The sequence below is a fragment of the Eretmochelys imbricata genome, chromosome 21 (assembly GCF_965152235.1).
Source record: "Eretmochelys imbricata isolate rEreImb1 chromosome 21, rEreImb1.hap1, whole genome shotgun sequence".
NCBI lineage: Eukaryota > Metazoa > Chordata > Testudines > Cheloniidae > Eretmochelys > Eretmochelys imbricata.
In genome coordinates this window covers 17,967,055-17,988,354 of record NC_135592.1, presented here as the reverse complement: position 1 = coordinate 17,988,354, position 21,300 = coordinate 17,967,055, and the positions used below count along the sequence as shown (strand labels likewise).

Sequence of the window (21,300 nt, the reverse complement as noted above, 5' to 3'; positions counted from 1 at the left end):
CCCGTCCCCTCAACATTGCTCCATCCTGCTGCTCCTGGGACCCTCCCAGAGGTTGCACTTGGCAAGGTGTCATTCAACTCGGCTCCCTGCAAGCGGTTCCCTATCCCTGCTGTTGCTGGCGGAGCCACAGAGGAGAGAATAATGCAGCCATGCTGCCAGCTGTCTGCTGCAGGCGCTGCCCCCACCGCCCCGGCTCCGGCTGGGGGAAAGGGACAGACATACCATCACTAGTTGCTGGGCAAGGTCAGCCATGGAAGCAGCGTCACTAGTCGCCGGGCAGAGTCAGCCAGGTCGGCATGAGGCCAAGGGAGTGAGGGAAAAGGGTGGGAAACAGGCTGGGAGGAGGCGTGAACGCCATCTTCAGTTATGTTATTAGCCCACTGGGAGCATTTGAGGACTGGCACTGGCCCTAAGGTAAACTGAGTTTGAGACCCCTGGGCTAATACAATCCTTGGATGCATAAACCGGGGAATCTCAAGTAGGAGAAGAATGATTATTTTACCTCTGTCCTTGGCACCGATGTGATTGCCACGGTATACATCTGATGAAGTGAGCTGTAGCTCACGAAAGCTCATGCTCAAATAAATTGGTTAGTCTCTAAGGTGCCACAAGTACTCCTTTTCTTTTTGCTGAAATACTGTGTCCAGTTCTGGTGCCCACAGAAAGGAGGATACTGATAAACTGAGGGGGGTTCAGATAAGAACCACAGGAATGATTAACGGATTAGAAAACATGCTTTACAGAAATAGACTCAAGGAACTCAATCTATTTAGCTTAACAAAAAGAAGGTTAAGGGGTGACTTGATCGCAGCCTGTAAGTACCTACATGGGGAACAAATATTTAATAATGGGCTCTTCAATCTAGCAGAGAAAGATATAACACAATCCAATGGCTAGAAATTAGACAAATTCAGACAAGAAATAAGTCATATTTTTCAACAGTCAGCGTAATTAATCATCAGAACAATTTACCAATGATCATGGTGGATTCTCCATCACTGGCTATTTTTAAATTAAGGTTGGATGTTTTTCTAAAAGATACTAAGATAATGTCACGGCTAACCTGGTGGCTGAACTTTGTGACTTTGTCCTTACCCATAACTATTTTACATTTGGGGACAATGTATACCTTCAGATCAGCGGCACTGCTATGGGTACCCGCATGGCCCCACAGTATGCCAACATTTTCATGGCTGATTTAGAACAACGCTTCCTCAGCTCTCGTCCCCTAAAGCCCCTACTCTACTTGCGCTATATTGATGACATCTTCATCATCTGGACCCATGGAAAAGAAGCCCTTGAGGAATTCCACCATGATTTCAACAATTTCCATCCCACCATCAACCTCAGCCTGGTCCAGTCCACACAAGAGATCCACTTCCTGGACACTACAGTACTAATAAACAATGGTCACATAAACACCACCCTATACCGGAAACCTACTGACCGCTATTCCTACCTGCATGCCTCCAGCTTTCACCCTGACCACACCACATGATCCATCGTCTACAGCCAAACTCTGCGATACAACCGCATTTGCTCCAACCCCTCAGACAGAGACAAACACCTACAAGATCTCTGTCAAGCTTTCTTACAACTACGATACCCACCTGCGGAAGTGAAGAAACAGATTGATAGAGCCAGAAGAGTTCCCAGAAGTTACCTACTACAGGACAGGCCTAACAAAGAAAATAACAGAACGCCACTAGCCGTCACCTTCAGCCCCCAACTAAAACCCCTCCAACGCATTATTAAGGATCTACAACCTATCCTAAAGGATGACCAAACACTCTCACAAATCTTGGGAGACAGGCCAGTCCTTGCCTACAGACAGCCCCGCAACCTGAAGCAAATACTCACCAACAACCACATACCACACAACAGAACCACTAACCCAGGAACTTATCCTTGTAACAAAGCCCGTTGCCAACTGTGCCCACATATCTATTCAGGGGACACCATCACAGGGCCTAATAACATCAGCCACACTATCAGAGGCTCGTTCACCTGCACATCCACCAATGTGATATATGCCATCATGTGCCAGCAATGCCCCTCTGCCATTTAAATTGGTCAAACTGGACAGTCTCTACGTAAAAGAATAAATGGACACAAATCAGATGTCAAGAATTATAACATTCATAAACTAGTCGGAGAACACTTCAATCTCTCTGGTCATGCAATCACAGACACGAAGGTCACTATCTTAAAACAAAAAAACTTCAAATCCAGACTCCAGAGAGAAACTGCTGAATTGGAATTCATTTGCAAAGTGGATACTATTAATTTAGGCTTAAATAGAGACTGGGAGTGGCTAAGTCATTATGCAAGGTAGCCTATTTCCCCTTGTTTTTTCCTACCTCCCCCCCCCCCAGACGTTCTGGTTAAACTTGGATTTAAACTTGGAGAGTGGTCAGTTTGGATGAGCTATTGCCAGCAGGAGAGTGAGTTTGTGTGTGTGTGTGTGTGTGTCCCTGGGAAAAGGGGGGGGTGGGGTGAGAAAGCCTGGATTTGTGCTGGACATGGCCCACCTTGATTACCATGCACATTGTACGGAGAGCGGTCACTTTGGATGAGCTATTACCAGCAGGAGAGTGAGTTTGTGTGTGTGTGTTTTTTGGAGGGGGGTGAGGGCGTGAGAGAACCTGGATTTGTGCAGGAAATGGCCCACCTTGATTATCATGCACATTGTGTAGAGAGTTGTCACTTTGGATGGGCTATTACCAGCAGGAGAGTGAGTTTGTGTGTGGGGGGGTGGAGGGTGAGAAAATCTGGATTTGTGCTGGAAATGGCCCAACTTGATGATCACTTTAGATAAGCTATTACCAGCAGGACAGTGGGGTGGGAGGAGGTATCGTTTCATGATCTCTGTGTGTATATAAAGTCTGCTGCAGTTTCCACGGTATGCATCCGATGAAGTGAGCTGTAGCTCACGAAAGCTCATGCTCAAATAAATTGGTTAGTCTCTAAGGTGCCACAAGTACTCCTTTTCTTTTTAAGAATTTTTTGGAGTGGAAGTTTTACGGCCTGTGTTATACACAAGATCAGACGATCACAATTCAGTTAGTGTTAACAGCAAGTCAACTGGAGGGTGGCTGCTTTTAATTAAGCCTCTTTCAGCACCATCTTGACCTGGTGACATAGTACCATTTAGTTTCTCAAGTTGTTTCATCATCTCTGTCACTGACTCACCTTCACCATCTAACCAGTAATCAGCACTAACTTGGTCCTTCCTAACCAGTTAGGGCTCTTGTAGCAGGGTGACTACTCCGGTCCTGCCCTGAAGGGGTTAAAGCAGCCCAGGAGAGGGCTGTGAATGGGAAAAACAGGCTGATTGGGAAAGCAGCCACAGCTGTGGCCAGCTTAATCAGGGTCCAGCTGGCCCTTATAAGAGGGCTGTGGGCCAGAAGTGAGGACAGACACCCTCTCTAGCTTCCTAGAGAGAGAAGGACCTGGCTGCCTGGGAAACTAAGAAGGGTACCTAGGGTGGCCCAGTGCTAGGGAAGGGTAGAGGGAGCTCCAGCCCAGCAAAGCCCCTGGCTGCAGGCCTAGTTAAAGGCCTATGAAATGGTACTGGGGCTGCAGAGGGGCAGCCCAGAGATAGGCAGAGGCAGCTGATCCAAACCCCCTTGCCGATGATGAGTGGTTCATAGACTGCAGTCTGCCCCAGGGAGCGGGGGCTAGATTGTGACTGGCAGTGGCCACTGAGGCAAGGTGGGGGTAGAGGGTTGGGGGAATCCCCTGGATGGGGAGACTCGGATTGTGGGTTACTGCTGGGGCAGAACCCTGACGAGGAAGGCACTAGGGTGTGGAAGGGACATGAGGGCCAGTGGCAGGTGAGACACCGGCCTGCAGAGGGCGATCCTGGCCGGAAGAACTAATTCCCAGGACGACCGACAGGAGGCACCGCACCGGTGAGTTGTCGCCCCGCGACAGCTCCCCATCCAGCTTTGTGAACCTTAGCATGGGAATCACAGTAGACCTAATTAATGACCATTTCAGCGGCACCCCCTGCCATCCGCATCTCTCTCTCTCCAACTGAACTGTTTTTGCATTTCTACAGACAGGCATACCCTAGGGAAAAAGGGACCCAGTCAGGGTTATTCCTCCACCCAAAGCACCCTTTGGGCAAGAGCTGTGTAGAAGAGACGACTCCTTCACTGAGACCTTTGTGGAACCACCCAGCCCCACAACATGTAGGTGTGGAGAAGACAGAAGTTCCAAGACAGTGCTGCGGACATCAGGGCTGTCCTTAGGATTTATGGGGCCTCCGCAGTATTATTAAACTGGTGCCCCTATGCCCAACAGCAGCCTGGGTTTGCAGCCGAGGGGAGGGAAGAGGACGAGGCAGCAAGGATACCAAGCCGCCCGGCCCGCCACACAGTGGCGGAGAGTCACAGTTCCCTGCAGAGAGCCCTGTACCCTCTCCATCACGCAGAATGCGCGGCACCAGCGCATTCGGCTCTGTGAACATGGCCCCCTGTCTAAGGAGACTGCAGTGCACACTGGGTGTGCGGGAGCTGACCCACTCTTAGAATCATAGAATCATAGAATATCAGGGTTGGAAGGGACCCCTGAAGGTCATCTAGTCCAACCCCCTGCTCGAAGCAGGACCAATTCCCAGTTAAATCATCCCAGCCAGGGCTTTGTCAAGCCTGACCTTAAAAACCTCTAAGGAGATTCTACCACCTCCCTAGGTAACGCATTCCAGTGTTTCACCACCCTCTTAGTGAAAAAGTTTTTCCTAATATCCAATCTAAACCTCCCCCACTGCAACTTGAGACCATTACTCCTCGTTCTGTCATCTGCTACCATTGAGAACAGTCTAGAGCCAGTCTTACCTGCTGTCATGGACGGGTGGGTGAAGCTGCCACTTGGGGAGGCTAGCTCCCCAGCCCACCTCTTCAGCCTGTGGTCCCGCCCATACGTCACTCCTGCTGTGCCCAGACCCCACCCACACTCTGCCCAGGCCCCGCCCTCTCCCACACTGTCTCCCTCCTCTCTTCCCTCCCCCTCCCTGCCCACCCCCTTTCAGCCAAATCCCTGAACCCAAATGAAGCAAATGACATTTGAGAAGAAAAAAAGAAAAAAAAAAAAAATACTCTTCAGCAATTTCTTTCTAAAGAAAATGGGGCATGTTTTCCAGTGCATCCCAGATGGTGAAGACTGGACATGCAGAAGGTACCTAATTAAAAGCACTAAATTTGAGAATAAAAAATGTCAGTCACAGGTTTTTTGATATACCCTGAAATCTGTCAGAGATTTATTTGCAAAAAACTTTGTAGTAAGGGCGAGTCAGCTGTCTTGCTGAATACAACATTAAATATTACGGAATACATGACGCAGCTCTTCTCTGTGTAACATTTTCTTAATCAGTATTTCCAAGGTGATTTTATATTTTAAATGTACTCTTAAGCCTTCATGAAGCAATAATTCCAGATTACTACATAATTAACTCACTGAATCAAAGACATTATTTAAATTAATCAGTCACAGAGGTTTAGTGTGTTCACAACAATGTTCATAGCTTTTAGAAAAAGGGAACACTAATTTACTTTGTGTGATCTCCATAACAATAGACATGTTTATGAAATTTCACCAACTTTAAAAAATAGGTTTCCAAAGATTTTAGGCATAACAATGGATTTTATATCTTACTATGTACTGATTTTTCTAGACGGTTCACAGATAGTTCATCAGATAGTCAGAAGTGAAGAAAGGGAAATTCTTTGTCCAACTATCTGGAAGGAAAGGGGTGTTGTCCCCTTAAGGGTTCTCTTCAATGGGAGCGGGGGCGGTGTGTAAAGGGAGAAAGGGATGGACAAAGGACAGGAAGACTTTAGAAGCAACTTTTCTTTTACTATAGTAATTAAAATGTGTATTTAAGATAAGGGTGGTCTTTTGAAAGATGTATTTTAAAAACTATATCTGAAGATCCAAGCATTTAAAGCTAAAGATGATTGTGCATCTAAAAATCTATGCAAGGATTTTTTAGAGATGTAATTTTATAATCTTCACCAACTGTAACGTTATTGACATGAACTGGGACTGTACAGATCATTGTTGCAATCAAGGTCCTGTAGTGGCACCAAATCTTGTATAAAAGGGGTCAAATAAGGTGTCTAAGACACAGTTATGGTTTGCTGGTTATGATTATGCTATCTGTATGCATGTATCATTTTTGTATTTAAGGTTATAAGTATTGGCTCTATACTGTCTATATTTCAAACTTGTGCCTATACACTCCTGTGGTTTACTGCTCACCTAGGTGGAAGAATCCCACATTCATGGGGATGGTGCATGTATTTGTATGCTACTCAGCAGCATACAAAGAATGACGGATAGAAATTAAAGACCTAAATGTATTTCTGAAATCAGACACTGGGCACCAACACCAATTGTTTTTGGAATGTCTGATAGCTTCTTCAGGAAATGGAGAAAAAGATGCTCTGCACAAGAACCACAGAGAGCTCTCTAGGTCAACCAAAAATACTGGGTAGTAAATGCTATTAATTTATTTGCAGAAAATGCTCTTAACATGAAAGGCTCCACTGCTTTTAGAGCCACAATATCTGTAAGCTCTCCTCTCTGACCAGAGCTGACGTATGCAACAGCAAATGTGAAGGAGGCTTGGAACTACTTTAAGTCAAAGTTGCAGAAACCACCTGGAACTTGCATCCCAAGCAAGGGGGGGTGGGTGGGAACCTCATAGGGAAGGGTTGCAGCTCAAGCATCTCAAACAGGTTATTAAGATAAATCAGAAAGCCTACAAGGCATGGAATAAGGGATGGATTAGCAAGGAAAGCTACCTCTTGGAGGTCTGGAGGTTTAGGGATAAAGTGGGAACTGCCAAAAGCCAAGCAGAGCTGGATCTTGCAAAGGAAATTAAAAACCATTATAAACGGTTCTTTAGCCATATATATAAAAAGAAGACAACAAAAGAAGGGGGAATCCGGCATGAAGATTAAAGATAATTTAGGTATGGCCCAACACCTAAATGAATACTTTGCCTCAGTTTTCAATAAAGCTAATGGGGATCTTGGGGGGAGCTGCTAGGTGGCTAGTGGGCACAAGGAAATAGAAGTAGAAATTACCACATGAGGCAGAAGCCAAACTCAGACAGCTTAACGGGACCAAATCGTGAGGCTGGGATAATCTCCATCCAAGAATATTAAAGGAACTGGCACATGAAATTGAAAGCCCAGTAGCAAGGATTTTTAACAAATCCATAAACTCAGGATTCGTACCTTATGACTAGAGAATTGCAACTATTGTGCTTATATTTAAGAAAGGGAAGGAAAACATGATCTGGGAAACTACAAGCCCAGCAGTTTGACCTCAGTTGTATGCAAGATTTTAGAACAAATTCTGAAAGAGAGCATAATTAAACACAGAGATAAATGGTAATTTGTATAAAATACAACACGGTTTTACAAAAGGTAGATTGTGCTAGACCCAATCTGATCTCTTTCTTTGAGATAAGACTTTTAATCTAGACAAAGAAAAAGCAGTAGATCTAATCTAACTGGATTTCCGTAAAGCATATGATACAGTTCCATGTGGGTAATTATTAGTTAAATTGGAAAAGGTGAGGATTAATACAAGAATCGAAAGGTGGTTAAAGGGGAAACTACACCAGGTTATACTGAAAAGTGAACTATCGGGCTAGAGAGAGAGAGAGAGAGAGAGTACAAGTGGAACGCCTCAAGGATCAGTCTTGGGACCAATCTTATTTAACATTTTCATTAATGACCTTGACAGAAAGTGGGAGTGTACTAATAAACTTTGCAGATGACACAAAATTGGAGATATTGCCAATGTGGAGAAGGACCGGAATATCATACAAAATTTGGAGAACCTTGAAAGCTAAGTAATGGAAATGGGATGAAATTTAATAGTGGAGAGTGCAAGATCATGCATTTAGGGATTAACAACAGAAGTTTTTGCTACAAGCTGGGGACTTATCAGTTGCAAGTGACAGAACAGGAAAAAGACCTGGATGGACTGGTTGATCACAGGATGACTATGAATCACTAATGTGATACAGCCATGAAAAAGGCTAATACAATCCTAGGATGCATCAGGTGAGGTATTCCTAGAAGAGACAGGGAAGTGTCATTACCATTATACAAGGCACTGATGACACCTCATCTGGAAAACTGTGTGCAATTCTGGTCTCCTATGTATAAGAAAGATGAATTCAAACTGGAACAGGTGCAGGACAGGGCTACTAGGATGATCAGAGGAAAGGAAAACCTACTTTATGAGAGGAGACTTAAGAAGGTTGGCTGGTTTAGCCTAACAAAACGAAGGCAGAGGGGAAGATATAATTGCTATCAGAAGGATAACAACTCCTCTCTCTCCCTGGTGTTTAAGGGCCATTGATGGCACAAGAACAAAGGGATATACACTGCCCAACAACAAGTTTAGGCTTGAAACTAGACAAAGGTTTCTAACCATCAGAGGAGTGAAGCCTTCCAAGAAAAGTAGTGAGGGCAAGAACCTAACCTCTTTCAAGACTGAGCTTGATAAATTTATGTAGAAGATGGTACGATGAGGTAGCCTACAGTGGCATATGGATCATCTGCGACTGTTATTAACAAATATCTCCAGAGATGGACCCTAGATGGGGAAGGCTCAGAGTTATTACAAAGAATTCTTTCCCAGGTAGTTGGTTGGTGGGTCTCACCCACATGCTCAGGGTTTACCTGATCACCATATTTGGGGTGGAAAAGGAATTTCCCCCCCAGGTCAAATTGACAGTAACCCTGGGATTTTTTCACCTTCCCCTGTAGTGTAGGGCACAGGTCACTTGATGATTTTAACTACAGTAAGCTATTTGACAGGCAAGGAAGGTATCTCACTCTGGAAGAGTGAGATATTTCCTGCCTGTACAGAACGCACCAGAGATGAAAGCAGAATCCACAAGCACTATCTTAACAACAATCAACACTGGCCTAAGCATAACCTGATGCCTAATAAATATATTCCATTGTAACTATTTTTGTAACTACAACTGTTAACCCAGCTGGTCACCCACTGTTAAGCCCAGGCCAGAGTTCACAATTTCTGTTCTACACCAGAGAGAAATATCCCCCATGTCTGTTGTGTCTTGGCCTTTCTCCTTGATTGTAACTAATTTGGTTTTGGTTTGTAGTACTGGTCATTTCATAACAGTTAGTAACGAACACAGAAACCAATGTTTCATTCTCCATGTTCAAATGACAGCTACCTTGCTGCAGAGGGGAGGTTACACTCTACCTGTCAGTTTCAGAATATGCAGCTGATTCAGTAAGAAGCAGATTTCAGTAGAGCATTCAAAGTCTGCCTGAGACAGCCATTCCAAGAGTTTTATGAACTAACCAATGTGGGGGAAATGGAAGAGGGCTAGACATACCGTTATTTGCTTTGTTTTCAAGCAGTATTTTGCTCTCACTGATTTGCACAACAAATCCTGCTACCTTTACCTGAATTTCATCACATTTGATGAGCTTTTCCACCTCTTCCTGATTTAAGAGGATGAACTCTTCATGCTGAACCACCTCTGGGAAGTGTTTCTGGCTGAAGACCTCTGCTGCCTGCATTAGATCAACGCAGTTGTGTGTCTCAGCAAAATCTCGGATGCCCAAACAGTTTGATGGATCCAGCTGGCTTTCCAAGAACTCACAACAAGCCTGCTTCACACCTATAGAAATGAGATGAGTGAGTGAGCTCATGCACTTCTGCTATCCAATCCCTGCTTTGGAAAGTAATTTAGAAAACCAAGTTCTAGTCTATATTGAAATGTCAACCCCAAAACCTTGCTTAGAGGTATGCACACACAAAGAGACATATAGGCAAACATTTCTTCGGGGCCAGAAATAAATAAAGCAACAGACAGTATGTTTAGACCACTGACTATTTATACATACTAAAAATAACTTGACAAATATAGGAGAGACTCAAAAGGAAGCCTTACAGAGCTCGGGGATCTATAAGACCTTAGAGTGAGAGATGCCCTGGGACAATTATTTGTTTTATCACCATTTCTCCATGAGGGTTAAACTTTCTTATCAGTGAGAACAGAGTACATGCAGCAGCACATTTGACAAACGGCTATTATGCAATTTCAACACAAAAAGACTTGGGTCTGGAAACAGCCCAGCACCCTATTCTGCCTTCTGCAATCTTTCCTTTACTTACAAGTCAGACATTCCAGAGCCCTTAACAGCATCAACTGTACAATCTGCATGGTTAATTGGTTTGCAATTACCTTTCAGCTGAAGCAGACATGCTGCTGGGAGCAATTCCTGGACATTTTCTACCGTCACATGAACCGTTTCTGTATACACAAAGTCCAGCAGGATTTCCATAGTAGAGGCTGTCAACCCTTGGATATCCACATATGGTTTATCTTTTTCTGAAAGCTACAAATTAAAAGCAAGGGAGATAATGGTTTATTTTCCAGAGGTCAGACCAAAAACCCAGTGATGGCTCTTAGAAGTTGTCCCTGCAGAGTACTCTGCCTTTTCAGTGTATGTAAAAAGGGAAAAGATAGAGATGAAGGAATTTCCTTGGAGAATTCAGCATGTGTGTGTGTGTGCATACACACGTGTGTAGAGAAGACAGCATAAGTGTTTCTTTTGTGTAGAAGGATGCCTCAGGGAAACTGTATTTTGGAAGAAGCCAGATGAGATTTGACACAACAGAAGCTTAATGGGTGGTATTTAACCTAAGATGAACAGCAGACTCACTAACATCACCTGGCATAGGCGCAGACTCCATGGGTGCTCCAGGGCTCAAGCACCCAGGGAAAAAAATAAGGCAGTGCTCAGCACCCACTATCCACAGTGGTTTTGCCCTGGTGCTGGCCGCCTGATCAGTTATTTGGTGAGCATCTGGGGGAGGGGGCAGAGAGGAGGGAGCAGCGGGCAGGCAGGAGGTCTTAGGGGAGGGGGCTGGGCAGGAAGAGGTGGAGCAAGGGCAGTGCCTTGGGGAAGAGGCCAAGCAGGAGTGGGGCCTGGGGTAGAGCACCCACTGCGAAAAATAAAAGTCAGCGCCTGTGTCATCTGACAAGCAGAAGCGAGGAGTGAAGGAGAGTTCCCCACAACTCTTCCCCTTGGACTGGCTGCCTGACACATTATGGGTTGTGTGGAGCAACCATCTCATGCCTGTCTTTATAAACACACCACTCAAAAAGTTCCATTAAGCTAGAGTTAAGATTGAAGGGACAGATCAGTAATTTAAGGATAAAAATCCATACAAGAACTTCATAGTTCTACTAAAAAGCCAGGAATTTCAGAGCCAAGGTTAAACTTGCATGAAAAACATATGAAAATAGAGAAATACACAGTTAAGGTACCCAGTCAACCTTAACTCTGGCCCAATTAGCAATGCCAACCTTCCATCTTCCTTTTGTTATTTTGTAAGAGGTGTTATTTTGGATCAAATATTTTTTCTAAGGGCTTTAAAGGATCCATCAACTGTGGACATATTAAATTCCGAGAAGCCACAGTACTCGTGTGTGCAGGTGAAATACTGAGATTGTGCTTCAGTTTATAATTGGTTTCATGTCTCTATTGTAAACCTGATGACCCTGTTTCTATTGACTCTTGGATAAATGGCTAGCATACAGAACCACAAAGTCTGCTCCTGCAAGCTGTTGAGGACCTCTTGTCAGCATGCACAGGCCCTTAATGGGGTCTTCAGGATGTGACTTGTGAAGCAGATTTTTTTCCTGAAGCCGGTATATGGCTAAAGGGGGCAGTGTCAGTACTAGACGTGCATGATTCAGAGAGAAGCACCCGAGCTTCTCTTGTCAAAGATGAAATTAAACAGTTATGGATAAGGGTTCAGTAAGGAAGGGTTGTTGCTTGGCCATGGAACTGCCAGAGTTGAAGGAGAAGAAAATAATCCAGTAGTGGAGGAAATCAGTGCAGTCCTGGGACTTCCTGTGAAGGTGCAGGCAACGCAGGAGTGGAGTAAACAGACTGAGCCAGTGCTGTGGGCTACTGGGATGCACTTTACAGTAGAAGAGAGGGGAACAGGAGTCAAAGGTGATGGAGAAAGCAGAATGAGGGTGCAAAAGAAAGAGGGTAAGAAGAGTGTAAGAAGTCAACAGCCTGAGGATTATAGAGAAGTGGGATGTAGAAGGTGAGTGGATCATATACAGTGAGACTGACTGGCAGCCTGAGAAAGAGGATTCATAAAACTTAAGGCCAGATGGCACCACTAAAATCATTTAGTCTGACCTCCTGCAGAGGCCAGGCCAAAGAACTTTACCCATTGATTCCCACATCATAGAATATTAGGGTTGGAAGAGACCTCAGGAAGTCATCTAGTCCAATCCCCTGCTCAAAGCAGGACCAACACCAACTAAATCATCCCAGCCAGGGCTTTGTCAAGCCAGGCCTTAAAAACCTCTAAGGATGAAGATTCCACCACCTCCCTAGGTAACCCATTCCAGTGTTTCACCACCCTCCTGGTGAAAAAGTTTTTCCTAATACCCAACCTAGACCTCCCCTACTGCAACTTGAGACCATTGCTTCTTGTTCCGTCATCTGCCACCACTGAGAACAGCCTAGCTCCACCCTTTTTGGTCCCCCCAGGCTGCTATCAAATCCCCCCTCGCTCTTCTCTTCTGCAGACTAAATAACCCCAGTTCTCTCAGCCTCTTCTCGTAAGTCATGTGCCCCAGCCCCCTAATAATTTTCATTGCCCTCCGCTGGACTCTCTCCAATTTGTCCACATCCCTTCTGTAGTAGGGGGACAAAACTGAACACAATACTCCAGGTGTAGCCTCACCAGTGCCTAATAGAGGGGAATAATCACTTCCCTCGATCTGCTGGCAATGCTCCTACTAATGCAGCCCAATATGTCTTGGCAACAAGGGCACACTGCTGATTTCTCATCCACTGTAATCCCCAGGTCCTTTTCTGCAGAACTGTTGCTTAGCCAGTCAGTCCCCAGCCTGTAGCGGTGCATGGGATTCTTCCTTCCTAAGTGCAGGACTTTAAGCCCATAACTTCTTGTGAGTTACAGCATGTCTTTTAGAAACAAACATCCATTCCTGATTTAAAGACTCCAAGAGATGAAGAATCCAGCATGTCCCTAGAAAAGTTAGTTACACTTACTATTAAAAATGTTTTCAGATGATGAGTCTCCATTTAGGTTTCAGAGTAACAGCCGTGTTAGTCTGTATTCGCAAAAAGAAAAGGAGTACTTGTGGCACCTTAGAGACTAACCAACTTATTTGAGCATAAGCTTTCGTGAGCTACAGCTCACTTCATCGGATGCAATTAGTTACTTTTTGAGATCTGTCAAATGGATTATAAATTAGCCAACTAACATCTTACTGCACATTTTTTTCATTCATGCTTTTACTTTCTGCCTTATCAATGGTCTGCACTGTATAACTGCTAATTTACTATCAAATCACTACTATCAACTTTCTCTTTTTCCATTTGATAAAACTGCTGCTTTCACATCCCTTCTTTACCAGGACAGATTTTCTGACTGAAGAAGCCTTTGGATACAGGGAAATCAAGAAGGAACAGCTTTTAGTGAAAGCAAAACCAGGTGAGTGGCCATTTTGGTAAGTGAGCAAGCTACATCGTGGTTTAAAATCATAAAGACAGGAGGACAAGTAGTCAGGTGTGGGGCAGAGGGGTATCAATTTGGAGACCGAGGTCACCAAGGATGAAGATGGGAAACTGAAAAGAGTGGAAGAAAGAAAGCCAAACATGATAATCTGAAGAATCAAAGCTCACACCCCCTCCACAGTGAACTAAACAGAGTTGTCGACCACGCTCGTGAAAAGGAGGAAGGAGTGACACTCCCATCTTGTGACCTCACTGTCCCCAAGCACTATACTTTTCCTATACCTTCTCCTTTCTGTAAACATCCTGAAATAAGCAGGAAGTAAACAAGTAAAATAAGCTGGCTGTATTTTAAAGAATCCTTAATGAGGTTACAGGGACAAACCATCCCGATGTTTAGAAAGAATAGTAAATATGGCAGGCGACCAGCTCGGCTTAACAGTGAAATCCTTGCTGATCTTAAATACAAAAAAGAAGCTTACAAGAAGTGGAAGATTGGACAAATGACCAGGGATGAGTATAAAAATATAGCTCGGGCACGCAGGAGTGAAATAAGGAAGGCCAAATTACACCTGGAGTTGCAGCTAGCAAGAGATGTTAAGAGTAACAAGAAGGGTTTCTTCAGGTATGTTACCAACTAGAAGAAACTCAAGGAAAGTATGGGCCCCTTACTGAATGAGGGAGGCAACCTAGTGACAGAGGATGTGGAAAAAGCTAATGTACTCCATGCTTTTTTTGCCTCTGTCTTCATGAACAAGGTCAGCTCCCAGACTACTGCACTGGGCAGCACAGCATGGGGAGGAGGTGACCTGCCCTCTGTGGAGAAAGAAGTGGTTCGGGACTATTTAGAAAAGCTGGACGTGCACAAGTCCATGGGGCCGGATGCGTTGCATCCGAGAGTGCTAAAGGAGTTGGCGGATGTGATTGCAGAGCCATTGGCCATTATCTTTGAAATCTCATGGCGATCGGGGGGAGTCCCGGACGACTGGAAAAAGGCTAATGTAGTGCCCATCTTTAAAAAAGGGAAGAAGGAGGATCCTGGGAACTACAGGCCAGTCAGCCTCACCTCAGTCCCTGGAAAAATCATGGAGCAGGTCCTCAAGGAATCAATTCTGAAGCACTTAGACGAGAGGAAAGTGATCAGGAACAGTCAGCATGGATTCACCAAGGGCAAGTAATGCCTGACTAATCTAATTGCCTTCTATGACGAGATAACTGGTTCTGTGGATGAGGGGAAAGCAGTGGACGTGTTGTTCCTTGACTTTAGCAAAGCTTTTGACACGGTCTCCCACAGTATTCTTGCCAGCAAGTTAAAGAAGTATGGGCTGGATGAATGGACTATAAGGTGGATAGAAAGCTGGCTAGATTGTCAGGCTCAACGGGTAGTGATCAATGGCTCCATGTCTAGTTGGCAGCCGGTATCAAGTGGAGTGCCCCAAGGGTTAGTCCTCGGGCCAGTTTTGTTCAATATCTTCATAAATGATCTGGAGGATGGTGTGCATTGCACCCTCAGCAAGATTGCAGATGACACAAAACTGGGAAGAGAGGTAGATACGCTGGAGGGTAGGGATAGGATACAGAGGGACCTAGACAAATTGGAGGATTGGGCCATAAGAAATCTGATGAGGTTCAACAAGGACAAGTGCAGAGTCCTGCACCTAGGACAGAAGAATCCAATGCACCGCTACAGACTAGGGACCGAATGGCTAGGCAGCAGTTCTGCAGAAAAGGACCGAGGGGTTACAGTGGACGAGAAGCTGGGTATGAATCAACAGTGTTCCCTTGTTGCCAAGAAGGCCAATGGCATTTTGGCATGTATACGTAGGGGCACTGCCAGCAGATCAAGGGACGTGATCGTTCCCCTCTATTCGACATTAGTGAGGCCTCATCTGGAGTACTGTGTCCAGTTTTGGGCCCCACACTACAAGAAGGATGTGGAAAAATTGGAAAGAGTCCAGCGGAGGGCAACAAAAATGATTAGGGGACTGGAACACATGAGTTATGAGGAGAGGCTGAGGGAACTGGGGATGTTTAATCTACGGAAGAGAAGAGTGAGGGGGGATTTGATAGCTGCTTTCAACTACCTGAAAGGGGGTTCCAAAGAGGATTGATCTAGACTGTTCCCAGTGGCAGCAGATGACAGAACAAGGAGTAATGGTCTCAAGTTGCAGTGGGGGAGATTTAGGTTGGATATTAGGAAAAAACTTTTTCACTAGGAGGGTGGTGAAACACTGGAATGCATTACCTAGGGAGGTGGTGGAATCTCCTTCCTTAGAAGTTTTTAAGGTCAGGCTTGACAAAGCCCTGGCTGGGATGATTTAATTGGGGATCGGTCCTGCTTTGAGCACGGTGTTGGACTAGATGACCTCCTGAGGTGCCTTCCAACCCTGATATTCTATGATTCTATGATCTTAGCAGGTCTGCAGAGAATGGTATAGGTACAGGAAGCAAAGCAATGAGATAGGATCTGAAGGGGGACTAGGGATGCCAGGAAAGTGACCCAAGGTGCAAAGACTTCCTAGTCTGCTCCCCACACTCATTTTCCATACAAAATTCTTCCTTGCCCCAAACCAAATCTACCAATTTTGAAGCCTCTGCTTGTGGACTAGGAAGTAGGGCAGTTGGGGAAAGCTGGGGTCTGAAATACTCAGTAGCAACTTTAATCATGAGAAGGTAGCAACAGCTACCATTTCATAACACAGTGGTAGTAATTCAATGCCCAGATGTCAAGAACAGCACCTACAACCTGCATGAACCATACCGCCTGTCTATGTGGATATCAGGTGGGATTTTTATTCAAGGACAACCAAACTCTGCTTCATTTTGGCACTTTCAATACCACAAAAACATTTATCTTAACATTGACCTTCCATAAGAGAAATTATAAGCCACTGCACCACCATGCTTCTTTCTGTCTTGATGCCCTGTTGAAGGAAGACCCTTAAGACATTCAGTGTGAGGAACTGACCTTGCTTTATAAGTCCGTGTGCCTGTGACTGAAAAGAAATCATCCACGCTGTTAACCACGTGGTGGGGGGAGGGGGTGAAGCGATCATCCCAGAGAATTGGGTGTGGGTGGCGGGAGCAGGGGGGAAGTTAATTCGGTTTGTGCTGCACGTTAACCTGAAAACTGCAGCCCCTTCTTTTAAATTGCCAACCCATTTTAAAGGGCCAACCCAACGGCTGCTTGGTATGGGAAAGGAGGGCTCTGCTCTTTGAAACCATTCCCACGTTATGAAGGTTGAAGAAGCCGAAACCCTTTGCCTTACCATGGCTGCCTGCAAGCCGAATTCTGTTGCCCAGCCAAGAACGTGTTATGTCTCACACCAAACAGGCAGACCCTCAAGATAAGAGGCAAAGTGCGACCTTGTACCAAATGCACATGAGCTATGTAATGTTAACAGCAAGGTTCACCATGAAAGAGTCTACCCAATGCTCTCTAAAATATGTCTTTTTAACTACTACTCTCCCTTTTTCCCCCTCCCGCAGCTGCAAATGTTTCAACGCTCACACTATCATCTCCATCCCCAAGGCTAGCGAAGATTAGAAGGCGAAAAAAAACGCACTCGCGATGAAACGTTCTCTGAGCTCATGCTGTCCTCCCACACTGAAAGAGCCCAGCAGAATGCGTGGAGGCAAGCAATGTCAGAGTCCAGGAAAGCACAATATGAATGTGAGGACAGGTGGCGGGCTGAAGACGATAGGTGGCGTCAGCTTGCTGACCGAAGGCAGGAGTCAATGCCGAGGCTACTGGGGGATCAAACTGACATGCTCTGAAGTACGGCTGAGCTACAGGAAAGGCAGGAGCACAGACAGTCGCTACAGCCCCTGTGTAACCAACCGCCCTCCTCCCCCAGTTCCACAGCCTCCCCACCCAGACGCCCAAGAACGCGGTGGGGGGGCCCACCAGGCACCCAGCACTCTATTCCAGAGGACTGCCCAAGCAACAGAAAGCTGGCATTCAACAAGTTTTAAACTTTTAAAGTGCTGTGCGGCCTTGTCCTTCCCTCCTCCCCTACCCCACCTGGTGCTTCCCTGCTCCACCACCCCTCCCGGGCTACCTTGGCAGTCATCCCCCTATTTGTGTGATGAATTAATAAAGAATGCATGAATTTGAAACAACAATGACTTTATTGCCTCCGCAAGCGGTGATCGAAGGCAGGAGGAGAGGGCGGTTGGCTTACAGGGAAGTAGAGTGAACCAAGGGGGCGGGTTTTCATCAAGGAGAAACAAATAGAACTGTCACACCGTAGACTGGCCAGTAATGAAACTGGATTTCAAAGCTTCTCTGATACGCACCGTGCCCTCCTGTACTCTTCTAACTGCCCTGGTGTCTGGCTGCGCGTAATCAGTGGCGATTTGCCTCAACCTCTCACCCCGCCATAAACATCTCCCCCTTACTCTCACAGATATTGCGGAGCGCACAGCAAGCAGTAATAACAATGGGAATATTGGTTTCGCTGAGGTCTAACCACGTCAGTAAATTGCGCCAGCGCACTTTTAACTTCCAAATGCACATTCTACCACCATTCTGCACTTGCTCAGCCTATAGTTGAACAGCTCCTGACTACTGACCAGGCTGCCTGTGTCTGGCTTCATGAGCCATGGCATTAAGGGGTAGGCTGAGTCCCCAAGGAGAACTATAGGCATTTCAACATCCCCAAAGGTTATTTCTAGGCAGGCTGAATCTCCATGAGACGAAAGTCAAGAAGGGAATGACCTGGAGTCACTCCCATTTATGTCTGAGGTCTGCCAGGAGTACCCATGTCTGCCCAGGCGCCCGCGACCGACCTCACCGAGGTCAGCTACGAGCACCCAGGAGATGACGACGGCTACCAGTCGTACTGCACCGTCTGCTGCCACAAGGCAATGAGCTGCTGCTGTGTAGCAGTACCGTGTCTGCCAGCACCCAGGACACATACGGTTTCAGTGAGCTGAACGGGCTCCATGCTTGCTGTGGTATGGCATCTGCACAGGTAACCCAGGAAAAACGGCACAAAATGATTGTCTGCCATTGCTTTCACCGGGGAAGGGGAGGGGGCTGATGACATGTACCCAGAACCACCCGTGACAATGTTTTTGCCCCATCAGGCATTGGGATCTCAACCCAGAATTCCAATGGGCGGTGGAGACTGCGGGAACTGCGGGATAGCTACCCACAGTGCAACACTCTGGAAGTCGACGCTAGCCCCGGTACTGTGGACACACTCCGACGACTTAATGGTCTTAAGTGGGGACTCACACAATCAACTGTATAAAATCGACTTCTAAAAAATCAACTTCTATAAATTCGACCTAACTTCATAGTGTAGACATACCCTTACACAGCACCCTTTTTCGGGTCTGGAAAAGGTACTCAGAATGCCACAGCTTAATACAAGATGGAACACATTGTTAAGGAAAGGAGTTAACATGTTGCAAGAGACCATTCAAGGTGAAGTGAACAGTTAACACCTTGCAGTGGTAGGACAAAAGTGGGTTAGTGGATTACAGACTGGATTTATAGCTCATTACAACAATGTCTTTATTGAGTTCATGATTTTTAGTATCTAGCAAAATTATGCATGTAAGCTCCCAGGCTCATCTTTTGAAGATGTTGTGCAGGTTTCTTCTGAGAGGTCAGGTATGGAATGATCATTTTATGAGTGTCCTCACACGAGTAATATGGTGTTTTTGTATTTTCGTATTTCTGTGGCCAGGTCTACACTACAGACTTATATTGGTATAACTACAAAAAATCCACACCCCTGAGCAACGTAGTTATACTGACTTAACCCCTTATGTAGACAGCGCTATGTCAGAAGGAGAGCTTCTCCCATCAACATAGCTACCGCCTAACAGAAGTGGATTAACTACACTGCTGGGAGCAGCTCTCCTGTTAGCATAGAAAGGTCTTCACTTAACTGCTACAGCGGTGCAGCTGCACTGATGCAGCATTTTAAGTACAGACCTGCCCTGTGAGAGTTCATTTGAGAGTTTGTTTTGTTTCACCCAGGACACGTACGGTTTCAGTGAGCTTCTGGGGTATTTAGGATATGTCTACACTGTAATTAGACACTTGCAGCTGACCCGTACTAGCTGACTTTGGCTCATGGGCCTCAGGCTAAAGTGCTGTTTAACTGCTGTGTAGATGGTCCAGCATGGGTTTCAGCCCAAGCTCTGGGACCCTCCCACCTCACAAGGTCCTAGGGGCTGGGCTCCAGCCTAAACATTTACACTACAATTAAACAGCCCCTTAGCCCAAGGCCCATGAGCTCAAATCAGCTGGCACAGGCCAGCCACGAGTTTTTAATTGCAGTGTAGACATACCCTTAGTATGCTGGGTGAGGTACACCACATGTTGTGATAGGCACGTATAGGACACATGGATCTTGAAAGGTGTGTTGTGTGGGTCAAGAAGAAATGGTCTCAGCCTAGTTCCTAATGCACACTAATCACTGCTGCCATCGGCCCTTATTGGCAACCTCAGCAAAGGTCCCAAGGACTGACTGTGCTACTGCTAGATGTGGTCCCTCTGATAAGGGCTAAATTGGACTGACAGGGAGTTAGGGGCGGTGGACAGGGAAGTTTGCATTGCTTGCTGCCCATGTTGTGACTATTGGTGGATAAAAAGCTTCAATCTCCAGCAAAGTGAATCCTGCACATTTACCAGCAATAAGTTCACAATTTTTTTTAAATCACATATTCATCTACACAGACACGTGATAAAAGGCAGCCAAGGTTGCTGAAGGATAATAATGCAAAATTAAAAATCGCAAAAATAAGGAAACATAAGGTAAAGGCATGCATCTATTTACATCTTTTGCGAAGATCTGGGGAAAATGGTATCCCCCGAAAGGGCTACTGGCATTGTAGGGAGACAGAATCTCAGTTTGCTTCAGCCCGCTCTCTCCATAGCAACTCAAAGGCTACTAGAAAAAGGAAATTATCTTCTCTGGTAAGAGACAACACAAACGTATCTTTTACAAACCCAGTTCCACAATCCCTCACTGCCCCCTCCATGTTTTTTCTGTTTGCTACAGCATTAAGCTTGAACCAAAGCCACAGACAGCTCCTGCTTTTCAACAATCTGAGCCAAACAGCAGCCAAACGTGATCTCCTTTCAGCATCGTGCAAAGGAAGAACGTGCAGTTAGTGTAAATCACTATCAAATAAGGGCGCTGGGCCTGGAGCTCAGCGCTATGGTCTGCTCGTGGTTCTGCCGGGGACCTGTTGTATGACCCTGAGCCAACCCGCTCTGCGCGGTCCCCCAGGCTGTTGGCTCTTGGGGCAAGAGCCGCCCCGGCTGCAGGCGGGACGGGCGCCTACGCGCTCCCTGGCGCCGCGCGGGGGACGCGCTCAGCGCCGGCCCCGCGCAGCCAGGCCGGGAGCGGGGCGGCGCGCGCCCTACCTCGCTCGTGAACATGGCGCAGAAGTAGTCGCTGCAGGCCGCCAGCACGATGCGGTGCGCGGCGAAGGCCTGGCGCTGCACGCGCAGGGTCACGTCGCACAGCGTGCCGCTCCGCCGCAGCGCGTTCATGGCGTTCAGGATGGACTTGGCGTGGCAGTTGGTCATGACGTCCTTGGGGGCCATGGCGGCGCGGGCCGGGCGGGTCCCGGCGGCCCTGGGCCGGGCTCGGCTGAGGGGAGCCGTGCGCGGAGGCCGGAGCGGGCCCGCTCCCGCTAGACGGAACGGGGGGCAGCGGCGCACCCGAGGCTGCACGGCAGGGCCCGGCCGCCTCCG

General features: G+C 46.4%; 1 protein-coding gene across 3 annotated transcripts in view; it reads right to left on the bottom strand.

Annotated features, from left to right (window-relative positions):
- KLHL12 (kelch like family member 12) overlaps positions 1-21,300 on the bottom strand; it is a 105,478-nt gene extending 84,178 nt beyond the window's left edge. For all 3 annotated transcript variants that reach the window (XR_013348545.1, XM_077839477.1, XM_077839476.1), the window contains exons 1-3: positions 20,968-21,300; positions 10,253-10,406; positions 9,468-9,685 (exon numbers count right to left, since the gene is read on the bottom strand). Coding sequence is in view for 2 of the 3 variants with exons in the window: in XM_077839477.1 (XP_077695603.1) it covers positions 9,468-9,685; positions 10,253-10,406; positions 20,968-21,150 (555 nt within the window). In the remaining variant the exon portion in view is untranslated. The remainder of the gene's footprint in view (positions 1-9,467; positions 9,686-10,252; positions 10,407-20,967) is intronic.